The sequence below is a fragment of the Bacillus rossius genome, chromosome 6, assembly GCF_032445375.1.
Source record: "Bacillus rossius redtenbacheri isolate Brsri chromosome 6, Brsri_v3, whole genome shotgun sequence".
Classification (NCBI taxonomy): domain Eukaryota; kingdom Metazoa; phylum Arthropoda; class Insecta; order Phasmatodea; family Bacillidae; genus Bacillus; species Bacillus rossius.
The window spans coordinates 48,587,947-48,607,424 of NC_086334.1; the positions used below are offsets into that span (position 1 = coordinate 48,587,947).

At 33.2% G+C, this 19,478-nt stretch overlaps 1 protein-coding gene across 4 annotated transcripts in view; it reads right to left on the reverse strand.

Moving 5' to 3' along the window:
* Positions 1-19,478, reverse strand: part of LOC134533159 (3',5'-cyclic-AMP phosphodiesterase-like) — a 779,555-nt gene that overhangs the window by 353,851 nt on the left and 406,226 nt on the right. For 3 of the 4 annotated variants that reach the window (XM_063370518.1, XM_063370519.1, XM_063370521.1), the window contains one exon: positions 6,104-6,136. The exons of the other annotated variant lie outside the window; for it this stretch is intronic. In XM_063370518.1, the coding sequence (XP_063226588.1) occupies positions 6,104-6,136 (33 nt within the window). The remainder of the gene's footprint in view (positions 1-6,103; positions 6,137-19,478) is intronic. 4 annotated transcript variants of the gene reach the window in all.

Genomic DNA, 19,478 nt, shown 5'->3' on the forward strand with positions numbered 1-19,478 from the left:
TGTTCCGTTGTAAAGAGAGCAAAAAGCCACATAGAAGAAAGAAGAGTGATTTTGCTGTAAAATTAATTTTTTTTTTGTAAATTAACATTTGAAGATGATTATTGACTGTTCATGTTTGAAGAAATTTAACTCAGAAGCCGTAAATCTGCTAAGATACCTCGATAATCTGTGACCAGCGTTATACGTCAATTTTTAAAGAGAGATTTCTTAACAGCGTATTTACCATCACTTCCGCCCATTTGTTCCTGTGGCTACCGTGCCTTGCTGGTGCTCCAAGGAACACGGGTTCGATTACCGGCTGAGGAGGAGATTTTTTTTCAAACCTTCTCCCTGGGTTCAGGGAAGGCAATGACAAACCACCGCAGGATCACCCAGCCTTGTCAAGCCTAGGGACGTCGCGGCTGTCATCACAGTGGCGTGGCCTGCCCTCACGACCCCTCAGCTAAAACGACTCATCATTACCATCAATTACCATCACAATATCTGTCTTGTGACGGTGACAGTGATGGAGTATTCAGCACTGGAATACTATGCAATACGGCCGATTACGACGCTTACAAATACAGGCACGCCTCGCAGAGGAACGTAGCTGTGTCGTGTGTGGCCACGGAATGCCCTTGTTGGAATGTTGTTATTCAGAGAGAGCAGGATTCGCGGGCATGATGGATGCTAACCGCTGTTTGGCTGGCTCGGGACCGCAGTGCCTCCGGGAATTTTTTTTTTGGGGGGGGGGGGGGAGGCTTTAGGGGGTGGGGAAGGGGGACATATAAACTTCGCCACCTTTTCAGCCCCATCTGGCGCCGTTTACAATCGCCGCAAACAAACTGGGGAGGGAGATTTACGCGCGACGCGGGACGGCCAACCGGAGACAGCTGCTCGAGGCGAGAGATCGTGGAATCTGCGAGGGCGGAGCCGGGTCTCCATAGAGTGATGGTGACGTAGAACCGCTCGCGCAAGATGCGCGCCAAGAAAACTGCGGTCCGCGACAGCGCAGCAAACGTCCAGGAATACCTACCCGTCAGTAACCTCAACTATTCGTGCAGTAAAACACGCGCGAAACCAACGCCAAAAACTAGACTATAAAAAAAATGAACACTCGCTCTTGTGCAATAGCGAGCTATTCACCGAATAAATAATTTAAAAATTAAATAGTTTTGTAAATCGCTTTATATTTAAATAGCACAAACTAATTTTTAGCATTTATATGTCTAATAAGTACTTAACAAATGGTTTACCTTCTTGTTAAAAAGAGCCGCATGTGCTAGAGCAACCCACAACCTACGTTTGTAGTGTTCATTTTAATGGATATTTACTCTCCAATGCACGATTTCTGCCATTAGCACTTCGTTATTTTTGGTTCTCTGTTGCCAGATATATGACATAGAGCGCAAAGGTTTTATACACAACTTTATTTTAAAATAGGTATAATATTATGTCTGAAACACTGTATTTTGTAAAGAAAAATTTGGAATGAGAATTTTGGAAATATTTATTAATATGCCATCTTTATTTTAACCATTTAGTCAACAAATTATATATAATTTTATATTTAAAATGTTGGCTCTGTTCGAGCAAAGAACATGATATAATGGAATACCTTGTTATTGATAGTGACCGACTGATACAATAAGTTAATCCTGTGAAATAATAATTGGTGTTTCCGAATGATTTTTTCCCCAGCTGTAATAATAATGTCAATAGATAGAATTTCATGTTCTTAAATAAACAAACAAATAAAAAACTAGCTTTTTATAACTAATGATTGTATACAAACTAAGATTTTTATGTTAACAAGCTGGATAGTATCATCCTTGCAACTTTGTACTGCAAACCTAGCGTGGGATTTGTCATGTGAAACGCTGATATACGGTACGCCATATTTCACACCTGCCATTACGTTTCCGTAATAAATAAATAACACTGCGTAATTCCATAACCGGATTTCTAAAAATGTAATTATGGGGGGAAAATCGCAACACTCACTTGGCAGCGGTACAAAGTTTGAGAGTATTAAACCATGACCTCACGTGCGCAAGTCAGAAATCCTTCTATATCATCACAACTCCATTATCCTCACGGGCTGGCAAATCTCGTTATTGAATACAGGCGATATGTCTTTCAGCTACCTAGATGACGACACACTTCCAGCAAAAAGTTTTCTTTTTCTCATGTCGGAACACGGTACATCATTGCCTCTGGTCACACACACGTGGATAAAATAACGATCATCGGGAATTGACTTGCTTACATATTTTGTAACTTTAATCTTAAAAATCGTCACAGTATAAATATGTTTTACAAAATAATTATTTGTTAACAAGTTTATGAATTTTTTTTGCACAACTTTCAGCAAAATATTAATTGCGCTTTATGAACCCATTCCTACAAAACATACAAAATACAAAACTCCTTATTAAAAAGAAATCATAATCGTGAACTTAATTACTTTGCTTGCTTTGATAAAGTATCTGTTTTAAATATTTCGCTGCAATCTTCTGTAAAATTTTCGCACTGCTGAAGTTGTGTATCCGACCTTTGGCCCAGTGGAGCCGACCTACTTAGCGCTGTTGGACGCTCGCCGGCTTCGGTGCGAATTTGTAACCGTCAAAATTAATCACAAACTCGTCGTCACAGTCAATTAAACTCAATATGTCAACAATTAAGTTCTAAATGAGGGAATTCGTTTGTGAATTTAAAAAAACAAAAACACCAATGAGCCTAATATTGAAATTTAAAAAAAAAGTGGTTAGAGCTTCTAATTTTGTGGAACAATTGTCACGTGTTCGATTTCTGGCCCGGTAGAAGATTTTTAAATTGTTTAAAATTTTTCTTTCAGAGTTCAGGACTTGTCGTGTTCGCGCTTCATCACTGCACTGCGGAATGCAAGGACGGATCACCCACTATCATCTCGCCTATAGTTCGCCCTGAACCCACGCTGAGGAATGCCAACTGGCTTTTCAGGCCGATCACCGGATTATAATAATTACTTGTTTTAGCCAATGGTTAACAAAGAATATGTGCGTGACACCGTATTTTTTTTTTTTTTTTGCTCTCTGGTAATTTTTTAAAAAATTAGCACTGAAGTGAAAACTAGCTCAAGATTTACTATTTATTTCGGTAGTTTTTAACATTTAGGAATTGGTGTCGAACATCTGCCTTCAAACTCGGTTTGAAAAAAAAAAACCAGGCACGTCGAAATGAGACTTGAAACCTCTTCTTATTTCTTTTTATCATCGTCTCCAATACAGGCGCACAAATTTCACACGTGCTAACTGCTGGGATGTGTTGGGATGGGCCCCGATGCTCGTACAGCAGTTGGCAGACTTGCGGGAGCGACCAATCCGGGCACAGGGTTGCCAACAGTGTCAGTAGAAACCCCGCTCACGTTGTGTTAGAAAGTCGTTTAAAACCGCTCAAATATAACTTTCACTTTAACAAATAGATTAATATTTTAAACATATAATTTTTTTTTCTCGATCTTGTTTTGCATTAAATACATGTAGCCTCATTTCTGACGATGCTTTACATCTAGCAAAGTAATTTCTCTTCTCACTGAACCATTGTCAAAGAAACAAATCATTAAAATTTACCAATTAAGCCACTACAGCGTCTATAATTTTTTTTTAAAAAAAAGAAGCTTTCCTGTTGCTTAACTCCAGTGAGGAGTGCGAACTGCAGAACTTGACAGACATTAGTGACTTGAGGACAAACATTTTTAACTGCCAGTTATTTGAGATTGGACATGTTTAGGTACAATTATTTATTATAAATGTAAATATTAGTAATCAATAAAACTGTAATAAAACCTTATTGGGCTATCCCTTACTAACCCGACATTATAAATCGTAACAATATTAATTTTTCTTTACCCTTCAATGTTTGTGTAAAAAAAATGGTAGCTACAGAATTATCTCTGTTCAGGTATTTTTTAAGATTAAGTTTGCCTCAAGTACATATTGCCTTTGATGCTATGCTAATTTCTTCGTCGTACGTTGTTAGTAGTCTGTTTATTTATGTGCTCAATTCCTTTTAAATTATTTACCAATTCCCATTTTTAAAACTTCAGGAACCTAACAAATATGTTTTTTTCTGAACTTTCATCATGTAATTACTTTATAATTAATCTCGCGCTAAAGAAAGGAAATACAAGGCTTTCACTTAGGTTCGGTAAACCGAATCTATGTGCCTACATACTCTTACGTAAGTATATGCTTTCAATGGGCTTTTCAGACAATGAATTCTAAAGCAGCGGTTGTCGGTTGCAAACAGTTGATTGAAATTAAGTTCTGATAATGTTCGCAACAGCGTTCAGTTCAATGGTAAGAAATCCACGAATCTTTCGACGTTTAGTAACGTTACTTTTGTTAAATCCTGGCATCACTTTATTAACCTGGCAAAAATATAAAACTTTTGGTAGCAACTACCAAATAATTTGGGATGACAACAAAAAACCACTATGCAGTATCAACAAAACCATTAATTTGTGACAGCGCTTTGTGGCCACTACAAAACTATTTTTTGTCACCACCAAATATTTTATAAGGCTTGTATCGATAAAATGTGATTGCCACAGAACTATGTTTTATTTCAGTTTAAACGTGAGTTCAACCTCGCCAACGCAAAGATTTATCAAGCCATTTGTTGACAGGTGTAAAGATTGTAACGTGTAACTAGTCTCAAACGTGGGCCGATATTTGAAGTACAATCAGTCACACCCAGTTCCCAAAAGTTACTTGAATATTAACACATAACGTTTGTTTAAGAAACACTAACAACCACATGAAGTTGTTAATAAATCATCTTGACAGAACAATATAAGCTGAATGATTCGCAAACAAATGGTACTAATTTTGAGAAATATCAAGATTGAGACATTTTATATGAAACAGATTGTAAATATATATAACCAAGGATGCATGTCTATTTTTCCGAGGAAACCATTTATTAACTTAAAAAATACTTAACGCAGTTATATTAAATAATAAATTATAAATAACTTTTTTTTAGAAGCTAGGAGTAGGAAGGGAAGTTCTCTCTACTTCCACCCAACTCCCCTATTCCATCTCTACTCTGATGTGTCTGCTACTGATCACTGAAAGAATGCCAATTACCTTTTCTCAACTGTTATGTTTCACTGTCAAAATTTGTTTCTACACTGTACTTAGCTAGCTGCATTCGCGGGGGAACAAATATCTTAGCGTTATAAAAATACTCAAATATAGTTTGAGAAAAATTCAAATTATATAAGTACTATCTATATAGCTATATATACGTAAATAAGTACCAACATACGAGCATAAGTACACACATGCGTAAATGCATGCATACACACGTCCCTATATATTTACTAACCTGTATATACGTACGTAAATTGATTCATACACACGCACATACATACTTACTAACACACCCATGTACATACGTACATACCTACCTACATTGAAACGCACATACGGAAAAACATACGTACTTACATACATACGTACATATATACGTACATTTATGTGTACATATATACGTAAATATGTAAGTACATAATACTTACAAACATAAGTGCCAGATGCTACTCACTGATCACGAAATATCCAGATCCAAAATACTGAGAGAGCTCAAGAATAGGTACTCTAAGAAAGTTTTTTTAAATTCAGTTCTTAAGTTGCTTAAACTGAGCTACGGCCAAAGCACAGTAAACTCTGATTTTAACTTTTATGGGTAGAGAATCGCAACCAAGTACGTATGAATTAGCTAGTTACAGTAAAATTGTCAAAAAAAAAATATTAGGACACACATCTACGTACTAAGTAAAAACCATACCTTTACACTTTTACAACCACACAAGCATGCTAAGTGCATTATAATGGCAAGTTAATCCAGTTGTTAGGAGCGAAAAATAAACAACACAAACAGTAAGTGCATTCTTAGAAAATAAAGGCAGCTAATGTATGGTGGAATGTTCATGTAGGAAATCAAAATGCAAGCAAAGATCTCCTATCCTAGCAATTTTTTCAACTCAAACGTTTTGGAGTAATTTTCCAAACTACAGTGCAGATTAAACTATTCTAAATGGAATAAAAGGGTGAATAAAACGCCTTAAAGTACATACGAGCGATCGAAGACTGTTTCAGTCTCCTTGAATCTGGAAAAAAAGACATTTAATTACATAGGTTTATATTCTTCCTCAAATATCTATACTTATTCACTCTTTTACGTTTATTTATTCAAGTCCATTTTTCTAGAAATTTTCAAGAATGCTGATATTAAGTTATTAAACGACAATTTTCATTACCAAACAAAACGTTGATTTTTCAATTTAAATATTTTCACGGGTAAATAATATTTTGATGCAATAGTTTCCACAAAACACCAATAATTCGAGAAACATGGACTTTAAACTATTTTTACGTGAAAAATCACGATATATTACAAAAATAATGCAAAGTATCAATTAAAAAGAGAAATTTATTTTAAAAATCTATATAGTTTAGATAAACTTAATTTCTCATTTTGATTTAGACATAAGAAATATTTTTTTAAGCAAACCGAAACTAAGGTACCCGCCTGCATAGTGTGGCATTACGTTGCAGACTATTTTCAATACACATATGTTTATAAGAAATTACCGAACGAATTCCTGTTTCACATGGAAATAAAACTATCTTCAGACTATACATACTGGATGTATATATACTTTCAAGTTATTTTGCGGTTGGTAAACATCAATTTGGTCTTCAACATAGCTAAAAATGGGCATTTTCAACATGTGTTTTATGTTAAAACCTTTCTACTGAAGATCTACTGGGGAAAATGTGTGCGTGCATTCCACGCGCAACAGAATTGAAACGTCTTGCTTATTTGGTATGGATATAGATTTATAATATTAGTATTTTTTATTGAACAAAAGATAATAATTGAGGATACTAAGGATGCGGGTACGATCACAAATAATTAAAATAAACTTTTTTCCGCAACCTGTACTCTCGCATCCGTTCACTGGCTCTTTTTGGCGCCTCTTTTGGTGGATTATTCCCACGTTGCCTTTGATAATACCTCTTATACGCTACTGCCTTTTTATATTTTTGGCATGATGTTAAATCATGATCTCCAGCTGAATAAAATTAAAGAAGAAAACACTTCAATCAAACATAAATTAAACTTATAAAGTCTACCTCACAAGTGTATAAGTTCTTTTGACATTTCAAATGACAGTGTTCACATACCAAAAATAAATTACACTTATGAAGCTAAACTCTTAAGTCTATGAGTATTTTTTTTACATTTTCAATCCCACTATTCACATAAAAATGAATAGTAGGCCTACTTACAAAGTTAACCAAGCAAATAAATAACTATTTTCCACACGAATAAATTTTTTTTAGATAATTTAAATAAAATAAAATAAATATGGTAACAACGTCATTCATTTGCCTTTACGACAATTGAGGAGTAGACAATCACAATCAGAGTTACGAGAATTCCGTAGCATCACTGCACTCCAAAAGTGTATTCTGCCATGCAACATATGAATTTTGTTTACAAACACTCACAACCACATGAAGTTGTTTACAATGTTAGAAATTGCAGTTAATTTACGGACTTTTCAACTAAGAATTTATCTCAAATAAACCTAGAGTTTTTTCATAATTTCAAATAGCCGAATACTCGCGGAAAATACGCGTATTTTAAATTTTCCTTTGTGTTATTCGTTCTATACAAAGTAAAAAACAAAACACGTAGACAAAAGAAGAAGGTTCTTGATGTGGACTTAACCAGTTATTGAATGTTTTGCTAATATATCAAGAATATTTATTTGGAATCATGTTAAAAGTAAGATAATTTAGTGTCCGTTAATTTAGGAAGATAGCTGTGTACTTACGAAGATCCGTGGATAATTTGTAACCAGCGATCTTCGTAAAATGAAGGTGAATATTTTTAACGGTGTACAAACACTATTGAAAAAGCAGCAGTAGCAGAATAAAACTTATTTAGACCTTTGTTACCACTTTTTAGAAATTTCATGCCTGGGTTTGAAAATAATCTCCCTGTTAAATACCACCTCTATAAAATGGCTATACCGCAACTGCCCCACTCATAAAACTGCATTATAACTTTTCTTATTTTTGGGAATTCTTAAGTACGGCATCACTTCCATTAAAAAAACTATTGAAGAGTTCATTACTTTTATTTCGCAAATTTACAGCGAAAAGAATGTCAACATTAAATTGCATAAACTTAGTTATCATTAGCTTATCATTAGGGTAAATAAGTAATACATTTTGAACGATATCACAAGCAAACCTCATCTTAAGATATTTAGGGTTGTTTCGAAAATAGTTTAAATTAGCCTTTTTAATTTTTTTAGGACTTAATAGTTTACGTAAAATAAATTCTCTTCAACCGTCGTGTTTTGCTCAAATTATAACATGGCTACAGATTAAAAATAGTCAAATGTGCACAACTATAAAAACTATGAATAAAAGACTTTTTCTAAGATATTCTTCCCAAAAAAATTACGTTATTGAAATGAGATTAAATAGCAGTGTACTTAGATAAAGAAAGGCTTTTGTATCGAAAACTGATATAATGGGCTATGGCATTGACCACAAAGACCTTCGTTCCACGCAAATCACCAAGAGAACGAAACTAGGGTTTAGGGCACATTTCGTGACAGGAATATGGTGATGCTTTGCACACCACACACATAACTTAACAAACATAAGTTGACAATGGTATAATTGTGAAAAACTTTTTATTCTGTATAAACAGTTCTTGATGTTATGCACGAACCAGTATGTTATCGTCTTATAGAGAAAATTATTTTTCTTTAAATGTTTTCAGCACAAATTTTGATTTAAAAGTTAATGCAACATAGGACATAAAAAAACACTAAACAGTCACGTGGTTTGAAACACGATGCTTTGGTAATGTGGAACGTGCATGCAAGTTTCCAGAAATTACGCCAAGATAATACAGTAAAGCTTTCTCTGAGATTTTTTATGCTATCCCAAATAAAACCGAATCCATCATTACTGATAAGTAATGTTTTCAAATAATTTTTTATTTATTGGAGCGTAGCAATGTAAATATAACTAAAATATAAAAAATGCTATGTTTTTTATTTAAATTTATCTTTAGAAACAAGGAAAGAATACAAGTCGTTTACTCATCTTAGTTTTAAATATAAGTTTGTCATTTCAAAAAGTATTTTTCGTGACTACCGAGAGAAAAAAATGCTATATTTCTATTTGAATGGATTGAAGGTATAAAATAATTACTTTTTATAGATTAAAGCATATATTTATAATACTAATTAATAATTAGCTACGTTATTAGATCATATTCTAATGCTGCGATTATTAGTGTGTTATAAATTCATTTGGATTCAAAAGCGTAAAGATATAGAATTCTATCTCAAGTAATTTGAAAACTTTAAGAAATAGTATAATTTGATATGATTATTTTATTAAATGCAATTTTAATGTTTTTTCTTTTGATACTGGTTTTAGGAAGGATCTGTAAAACCAATTTTTAAAATTATATACGTACGTTTGCAAAACAAAATTATTAATGTAATGTACTAAATATATGCATATAATTAAGCACGAATGTTGTAAACATTTTCACAAGATTTATACAAGTTTATATTCAGATTTTTAAAAAGAGTTTCCATTACATTAAGATTTATTCACACTGGCAATATAAAGCGTCGCATTGAACGAGCTTCAGAGGATACATTTGCGCCTTATTTAAAAAGAGAATTCTATTTGATTTCGAGTTGAAACTCTCGATAACGATGACAAGCAATCAACCTTCTACATGGAAGAGGCAATTAATATTTTTTTTTTCGAAAGGTAACGAAATTAGTTTCTGTAGAGTGCGAAAAATCACCCAACTGTCAGGAGTTATTAGTTTTTTTTTAAGATGAATAAGAGTAGTAATAAGGATGGCATCACGCACATCTACTGTCGCATAGCATTTACCCGATAGGCACTCACTCTAGATCTGAGAGCAAATTTTACTCATTTTTTTTAACTTTTGTAAAAGTATTTCGATTTGATGTTTTCTATTGGCCAAATGTTTTAAAATATGGTTTTCTGAACCAATCTAAAGAACGCTTAGCAAAGCAATTTCACATGCATGCTGAAAAATAACTTTTTAAATTGTGTAGACTGATTAATTATTAATTTTATGACAAAGGTCGTTGCCCTTATCGTGGACGAGCTCAGATGTGTGACAGAAAACTGTACGTTGTACAAATATTTTGGCATCTGCGGTAAGGATTTTTTTTTCTACTGGTCGCTGTCGTTAGCTCATGGTAATGTCGGTGTTATAAGTGAATCAGTGAGGCATAAGTTATGAAGTCTCTTCGAAATAATGGTTTTCATTTCTCCAACTAAACTTTTAACTAGTTTTGAGTACGAAAATATCGTTGCCTCAAGTTTCATACAATTTTTAATTTTTTTTAATGGTTTACAGGGTAAAAAAATTTCTGTGGTGTTAAAATACAATGATTGTTGCTTCTTCAGTTACGATACAAGTTTCGTATCACAATCATGAACGCCTACATAGTATCAGAATTAGGTTTACCGTTTAAATTGTAAGGTAACTGACTTTTAACTATTTTTACGTAAGTAATTTATTACTAGATGAACACAAATTATCAATAAAAATTGAAAGTAATTTAAAATTGTATTTATATTAGTAAACTATACGTCATTCAGCACACTACCATAAAAAAATCAAGAAAATATAAATATTAAAACTGTCAAAGCTAAATTCGAACCTTTAACTCTTAATTAAAGACCCTACACTCACAATTAAATATACTTGAAATAGGTTTTAAAAAATCAAATTTCTACCAAACGTAGATTCGCAACATTTCACTACCTTATAATATGCGAAAAGGCCTATTTATAAATTTAACCAACATGTAGGTACGGAAAAAGATGACCTCAGGTATTTGAGCTAATACGTTTAAAGACAAACTTTCAGGCCTTTACAAATTTAGCTTGCAGAGAAGTATAATGGAGTCCACTAGACAGCATTGTTCATCAAACCTCGTTAAAATTTATTCGTGAACATTTTCCTCCTCAAACACGATTTCCATCTCGCTCCTTGGACCAAAATCCAATAAGTATTAAATGAAAATTTCTCTTTTGTCACAGAAATTCCTTTCAACTCTTTGCATACACAATCACCAACGGGAGAAAAAAAGTTGATATTCGGAACTTTACTGCACGGAATTTACAATAGCTCTACGAAATGTTAATAATTCGCTATAGGTAACTTTTTTGGTCAAATATCTCAAGTTATAACTTACTCTCAGCTTAAGTTTTATAGCGAATATTTAATACAAAAAATAATAATTAAATATGAAACGTAAATAGCTTTGCATTAACTTGTCGATAGAGGGGCTATAATTAAATTCTCTACGTTTGTTAGCAAACTAGGCGTCACCAAAGTATAGTCAGTTTTCTTTGGCTTTTTTCGTTCATATTACTTATTACGTCGGCCTCCAAACCACTATTTAACATTTAGGATGCCTCTCGCGAGGCTTAAGCCTGTGAGACACGAACAAAATAATTAATTCTCACAAAATAAACTGCCATTTAACGAACAACCTTTGTCGAGTATGTAAATTACATTTAAATACAGTACAGGTCCAGGATACAACGTTACAATTACGAGGCTTCTACTGTCAATTATCATGACATTTTAATTATATCCTATCACAATACACGTTTATAAAGAATTTAAATTACATATTATTTACTTATATGGTTGCCACAATGCTATGGGTAAATAATTTTTTGACTTAAAGTGTGTTCCAAAAATCTTTTAAAAAATTATTCATTCCACTATAAAAGAACCTAAAGAGTATTTGATTTATTTTTGTCATTGTCATAAATAGAAACAAATTTTATGTAAATGTCTACTGTTGCAAAAAAAAGAAGAAGTAAATCCACATAAATGCAATGCAGATGGAATGTTTAATATCTTTTTGTGTTTGGAAACAGAGTAACTTACAAATTATTATAAATGTGGGAAATAAAATATTTGTGTTTTTGTCCTACACTACTTTTAATAACACCACACACATATAATTATTTTTCGGTTACTAAAACATACAACAATCAACAAATACGTTATTATGTAATCGACAGAGACTACGTACATACATTTTTAGTTAGTAAATATAAGTTTATGTCTTCTCACGTTTCTCTGCATTTGTCAAATCACGTACTAGTAGCCTACAATGAAGTTCTATTTCATTACATAAATATTTTATATTAAAAGTTCTTCGCAAACTTTTTAAACTTCATATTTAATAATGTTTGACTAAAAACGACTATCTGTTGAGGTAGCGTTGTGTACGCGTAGCAACATACAGAGTCTTTCCTCAAAACAATATTTAATTTCTGTAATTATGAGTGTTTCAGATTTTTATTCGTGTATCACATCCATGGACAATTATCTATTACTCTTTGGACTCTGAAGTTTGTCTATTTTTTGTTCATGTAGACTATATGTGAATTTAATTTTCTTTCTGTGGTGGTAGTAGTTGTGGATCACGTGAGTTAGGTCTACAGTTGTATGGGTAATATCGGCCCCTTGCTCAGGAGAAAAGATCGTTCTACAGCCAACGTTGCTCTATGGTTTGACCGACTGACTCGACGTGCTCTGCGGGCGTGACGCGGCGTCGAGCCTGCACCGCCCTGCAGTGTTATTGGCCCCGGCCCGATGACGTCACCGGGCGCCACGTGCAGGCCCTGCTCTGACGTCATACCGCCCGCGCGCCCCAGTGCCAGCGCAACAGCCGCCTAACGCGCAGCCCACTCGACTCGGCGGGGAATTCAGATAATTTTCGACCGTAAAAATAACCTCATAAACAGTCTTTTTTTTCCCGTTTGTTATTTGACAGAAATAATATAACACACGAAACAGACAAGCAAATAATTATACCCGTCCGAAATTATATCAAATACACCGTATCAGCAAACGTCAAAAACAGTTAACATGAAAGGAAAAGTGACACTTTAACAATGACTAACGGTTTTTTTTTCGAGAGCTGCCGTTTTTAGGCTTTTTTTTTTCGGCATACATTTGCGGGAATACGATTTCAAATTTAATGTAAACGTAATTCTCCCCAGCTTATCTTAATACTTTTAAAATTGTTGCTGGTGGTTTTCTTTCAGTTGTAAAGGTGTAAGAATGTTACATGTTTTTACTTTTACTGTTAAAATGTGCTATTTTGCTAAAAATGTAAGGCCTGAACAGTTAGAAAATTAAGTATTTGAAGAACTACTGCCTAATATAAATTATTTTTCCCCATAATTTATGGAAGAGTTTCTTTACATATTCTTCCCCTTGACTTGTTACCCTGGAATGTTATAGACTACGTGTTATATTTCAGGGGCATACGCAGCTACCCTACGCTTCCGAAATCATAAGAAATTCTAAAAAAAAATATATTATTCCCACAAAAAAAGGAAAGAATTTTAAAGCAATCAGCAGGCAAAGAAGTTCTATCCTCGAACCCCCCCCCCCCCCCTCCCAAATGATATTCTACGTACTCTTCTGGTTTGAACATACTGCAATTTGGGGCACGAAAAATATCCCTTCAAGTTGAATTATGCTCATTTCTTGTCAAGAACTAACGTCAGACGTCTATCAAAAAATATTCAGATTTCTTAAATGCTCTAGACTTTAATCTACTTGTAGCTATTTTCATGTTCGTGAACACACTAAATTTACATTTTTAAATGTAAATCACCAATCGATAGAAGTCACATTCTGTGAACCAGATACCGCTAGTTTCAATCAAATGCAGTCTGAAGTGCACGAAATTCATTCCTAAATTCGTTTGTAGCAAAAAAATATTTACAACCAAAACTAATTATAAAATATCACAGATAGACAATTCAGTATTGCACATATCTTCTTAAAATATTAAATGAAAACATCAAGGAGAATTTTGACAGCAGTGGTGCCGATAAATAAAAAGTATAAAAATCCTATGCCTTTACGATCCGCACAGATGTTGACTGCGCATGCGTTTATTAAACAACGATATAAAAGAATTAGTGCGAAAACCATAACTATCTTTCGAACTGATCAACCCGAAAGGAATATTTTGATAGAACAGGCACGTGTATATAAGGATTGCACAGAAGATTTATACGATCAATAGTGTGTTCACGTCATTGGGAGAGTTGTTTTTGCATAATATAAGTTCTCCTTTATTTTGTATACACACATTAATTTCGTAATTTTTTCATTCACAGTCTGTTCAGAGCAACTTCATGATTTCCTGAAGTACTCGTTAGATTTTAATTTACGGCTGGAAACTTCTGTTGCCAAAAGTTACCTAAACGAATAAGTTATGTAATTATTTTTTTCAAGGTAAAGGGAATAACATGGACTCCATCATTGCAAATTGGGCGTTTCCACTAAATTGTTCACTGATTTTACTTTAAATATTCTTTACTGCGAATACCAATGTGTTCCTCGTGTATTGTAGGGGTAGGTTTACCGAATGTATTTTACAGATGAGAAATAATTAATTCAGGCTCTTCCTAGATTCACATATGTAAGTTTTCTATCAATTAAATAATGATAACTAATAACAAGTAACACGTGTTCTAAAAGTTCTGAAACCCAAATTTGGAAGCAAATTGTTGTACTAATAATCTACACGCAGTTTAATCTAAAAGTTTCCAAATACAAACCTAACCGAGCTCTCAGAAAATTATGAAACTTACATTTGTTTCTTTTATTTTTTATTTGATAACAATATATTCGTTTATATTATAACCAGATTTTATAAAAATTCTTAAAAATGTATAACAACAGGCAAAATACTAGGTGATTTCGAAAGAAATCACACAGTACTGATACAGTTACTTAATCTAAGGACATATGCTCAATAACAAGTGTCCTTGAGTGGAAATCATGGTTCGCGGACTCCATTACAAACTCAGCAAGAATTAAATTTATGTACCCTATGTCGAACACACACAGCGTGTTTCTGAACTGGTGATAATATAGTTGAGTGGTAATCAAATTTATGAACAGTGTTTACTTTTAACTGTGATCTGCGATACATAAGATTCTATTGGGTAATATTATCCTTACGTATTAATAACACATAATTACACTATTTTTAACAAAGCATAATTAATTAAAACTGCAAATTTTTACCAACTTTTTTTTAAGTAACAGAAAATTTTTTGAAAGCTTATTTCCATAATATTCTAAAATAATTGTTACTTAGAAAACGGAAAGAACCACCTCCAAAAAAATTTTTTTAATCCCTAGTAGAAACTAAATTTTTGGTATCATTTACGTATTTATAAGCTTTGGTTTTAGCTTTTAATACTTTAATAAATGACATTAGAAAAAAAAAACGAGAAGCTGGTAAATTATTTGCATTTTAGACTTTCCGTGGGAGTTGAATATTCTGTAGTGAAGGGTGTCGCAAATAATTTTCTCTCCAAACTCCTACATAAATACGCCACTGGGTAAATGCACACAAATGAAATGGCACATGGACGCTTTTGATTCCACGCGCAGCAAGAGGCGGCGTGCGAGGATGACGCGAAGGCCGCAAGACTAGAAGCGGCAAATAACGAGAAAGAGCGAGGGAAAGTGTGGAATGCTTGTAAAAAGGGAGAGAGGGAGGAAGACGAGGAAGTAAAAAGCAATTGGCGAGAGAGCCGAGGCGCACTGCCGAGAAGAATCAATCTCACAGAAGCCGCGAGGAACCCCCGCGCGCGAGCGAACATCTCTGAAAACTACCCTTCCTCGGGGCGACGTATGGACGTGCACGTAAGCGCCGGCTCGGATTGCAAGCGGCGCGACGTAAGCCCGCCTGTCGATCGCTCGTCTCCTCCGCGGCAGGCGTGTTTGGAAACGCACAACAACAAGTAGGCGCCTCCCACTCTAGGGATCCCACGGCACTATCGTAGATTGCCTTCTGAAAAACTTCCGTTTTTGTGTATTTTTTAATGTTATGCAGAGAAATACTCTTTTGAAAACCAACCCAAAAGTCTTTAGAAAAAATGAAGAAAGGTGTAGTTGAGGTCAGCGCCGTAGATTTTTTTTTTATTGAAAACGTCGGGATATATCATATGAAGTGTTTCATATTAATATGAAATTTAATTATCAATCGAAACGATCACGCTACGCATGCGCCTACACTGATATAATGAAGTCATAGGCAAAACAAGTACTGCGCAACAAACACGTACAAATATGATCTATCTGTAGTGGGGTTTGTGGGTTAAACCATGGTTGACGCAATATTAGTCCCGTAGATATTTGCGATTAAAATCTGGCGGTATTTTGTTACACGAGATATTACAGTAACTAGCGAATAGACGTTTTCATATCCAAATGCGTAATTTAATTTAATATGTTAAACCCTGCTTTAAAAAATATATATGAAATCCTCTTGTGAGGGCTGTAAGCGCGTTAGTGAGGCGGGATGATAAGTGTGACGCTCGCTGGTGTTTAAAGCACGGTATCGCCTCTAAGCGCAAGGCTCTGAACTGGCGCATAGTCAGTCTTCTCGTGGTGTATAGGACAACTATGGAATTTTAGCTGTAACAGTAACAATGTGTGACAGAGAAATGAAGATAAAGGTGTAATGCAAGTACTAAAAATTATTCTGAAAACACGCATTTTAGCCATTTTCACTCTTCTGTAAATACAGTTTAGAAACGAAATATGGAATCAGAACCACGCAGCCGCCCTCAGCGCTTTCTTAAATGCTTTTCGTGAACAGACACCACTCGGATATCTTGGACAGTTTTCAAATCGCGTTGTTTTTAGTATGGCCCTGAAAACAGTATATCTGTCCATGCAGGCGGGGCCCCGAAGTATATTACAAATTATTATATAATTATTATATATTATTAATAGTATTATTAGGTATATAATAATTATATTATATATGCATCATATTCATTCGAAATGGCAATGTTTTGGTGAAATAAGTATCAATAAACATTAAAGTTTTATATTTGTTGAATAATATATTGTCTTTGTGAATAAACAGAATTAATAAAAAAAAAAAATTTTAACACCGAAATATCCTGTTTTGAAATCAAAATTTGCTTAACAATAAAAACTATAAAATTTTGTATCTAGTAATGAAGAAACTGTATTAACTTTATCATGTAAACATTTCATATTCATTATTTATTAATTTTTCTGTGGATATTTTAAGGACTTTACTGTTCTCATAAGGTCGTTTGAGTATGTGTTGTATTCCTATAAAGAATTATACCAATTTATCTACATTATGCTTTGAAAAAGAATGAATATTAATTTGATAGATCTAAATAAGTATATCTGATGATATTGTGAAATCTTAATTTGTTTATAATTCGCTTATAAAGCATCTATGATAGTTAAAATTTACATACTAGGCTATATTATGTTGCAAGTTGTCTCAGAGTTAAATATTTTTTACTAGATTATCTTATCCAAACATATACGACATTAAAAAGAGTCATTTTAATTAACAAAATAAAATTATATGACAGTAATACGTAAATGTGAGCAATTAAATAAGAATATGTAATTCCTACCATTGCATTACACCTAAAAATATACTTTTATCAAAGTGGTCGTGAAAAATGTCAACTAAATTACAAAAGATTTGAAATATTTCGTAAAGCTGTTGTGAGTTTTAATTAAAAGAGAAGATTTTATCACTACATCTACATTCATAATGGCGTAGATATAAATGATTTTTATTTTTAAGATCGTTGGTAGAATTTTACTATACGGGATAATTAAAAAAATTGCAACACACTCACTGAAATTTTAATACAAATATATATGTAAATATGTTAATAAAGAAATATATTTGAATTATCTAGATAAAGATCCCCCCCCCCCCCCGCCCGGTTAGAAACATTTATTTCGCGCTCAATGTTGCGGCACAACACTGGGCACTGATATAAACAACATTCTTTAGATTTTAAAATATAACTGTGAATTATAATTGGTTTTGAGTTGATGGCATTTTGTAGGTTACTAGCTAATAACCCGCGGTTTCGCTCTCGTAATCTCAGTTATTGCTGATATTTTACCATTTAAGAAAAGTATGTGTTTATCTCCAAACCATTTTTACGAAAGAAATAGACGCAATAAACTGCCCGGTGCATAAAAGCTTTGATTCATGACAAATGATTAAGAATGATATTTTATAAAGTTGTTAAGCGTAAGACTTTCTAATTTTTAGTATCGATTAATAAATTCTATTTTACGTTTTAGTGTGTTCGAGGATATATTTTACCTTAATGAAATAATACCTCCTTTAAATTGCATGACATAGTCTATTTTTAAAAAAAGAGAGAAAACCGCACCTTTTTCATTTTAATTATGTTTAAACCATGATTTACACTTACAATTTTATTTTTTTGTTAAATACTTTTTTTAAATTTCACCTTAATTACAATTACATACATTATTAAAATATTTTTTAAACCTCTAAACTATCACATTTTTATTTAAAATATAGATTACAGGTTTTATATTTCTTTTCGAACGTATTAGTTGAATTTCTTCAACTTAATGTCTTAGGATTACTTAAACAAAATTCCAAATTGTTCATTGATCACAATTCTCCTCTTTTTTCACAATGATAGCTTCCTGTAAGTGAAAATTCAGAACTTTAAATCTCTCAAAATAGTAAAATAGTTTTTTGTTGATTTGTTGTATACTATTTTGTCACAATATTATATATATATATATATATATATATATATACACGAGAATTTTTCTGGTCTTTATACCTATCGTCGTCTGTCTTCTTTTTTTTTTTTTTTTTTTTTTCCAGTTTCTCTCGTGCATGTGTCGTGTGGGCGGCACACGAATCGCAGTAACTCTGTTCGGAAGCGAAATCGTTAAATAAGGCAGTGTCTTCTCTTGCAGATGACCGGAATGGGAGACTACCTTACAATGGTTCCACTTGGTTGTGAAAAAAGTTTTTTTTTAATTGTTATATCTCCTGCTCCCGTCATCGTTGCTAGATAAAATATCTACAAGCTTTTTTTCAATATAAGCATATGCTTTTAAAAATAAAAAAATCCATCAAAATTGGTTAAGTAGTTTTTGCGTGATGCTCGAACAAACAAACGACAGGCAGACACACATCTGTTCAGTTTTATAATAGAATAGTTTTTGCTAACTGCACAGGCTTCTGTCGTTTTATAGAAAAACTATTACGTGATAGCTAATCCTGTAACCACGTTTACTTAGACAATAATTATAAGTCTGTCTTTACTATACTTTACTTTAAGTTTCAAGGACTTTAATTTTTTTTTTATTCAGCACTAAATATTGATCATAAATTCAATGAAAATGGGCAGATCATTTTAGTTTGTTATTGTAACTTTAATTACAGCTGCCTGCGATCCGTGAACGGGTCTTCAACGTAAAATAGTTTTATTACAAAAATGCTCTTTTGC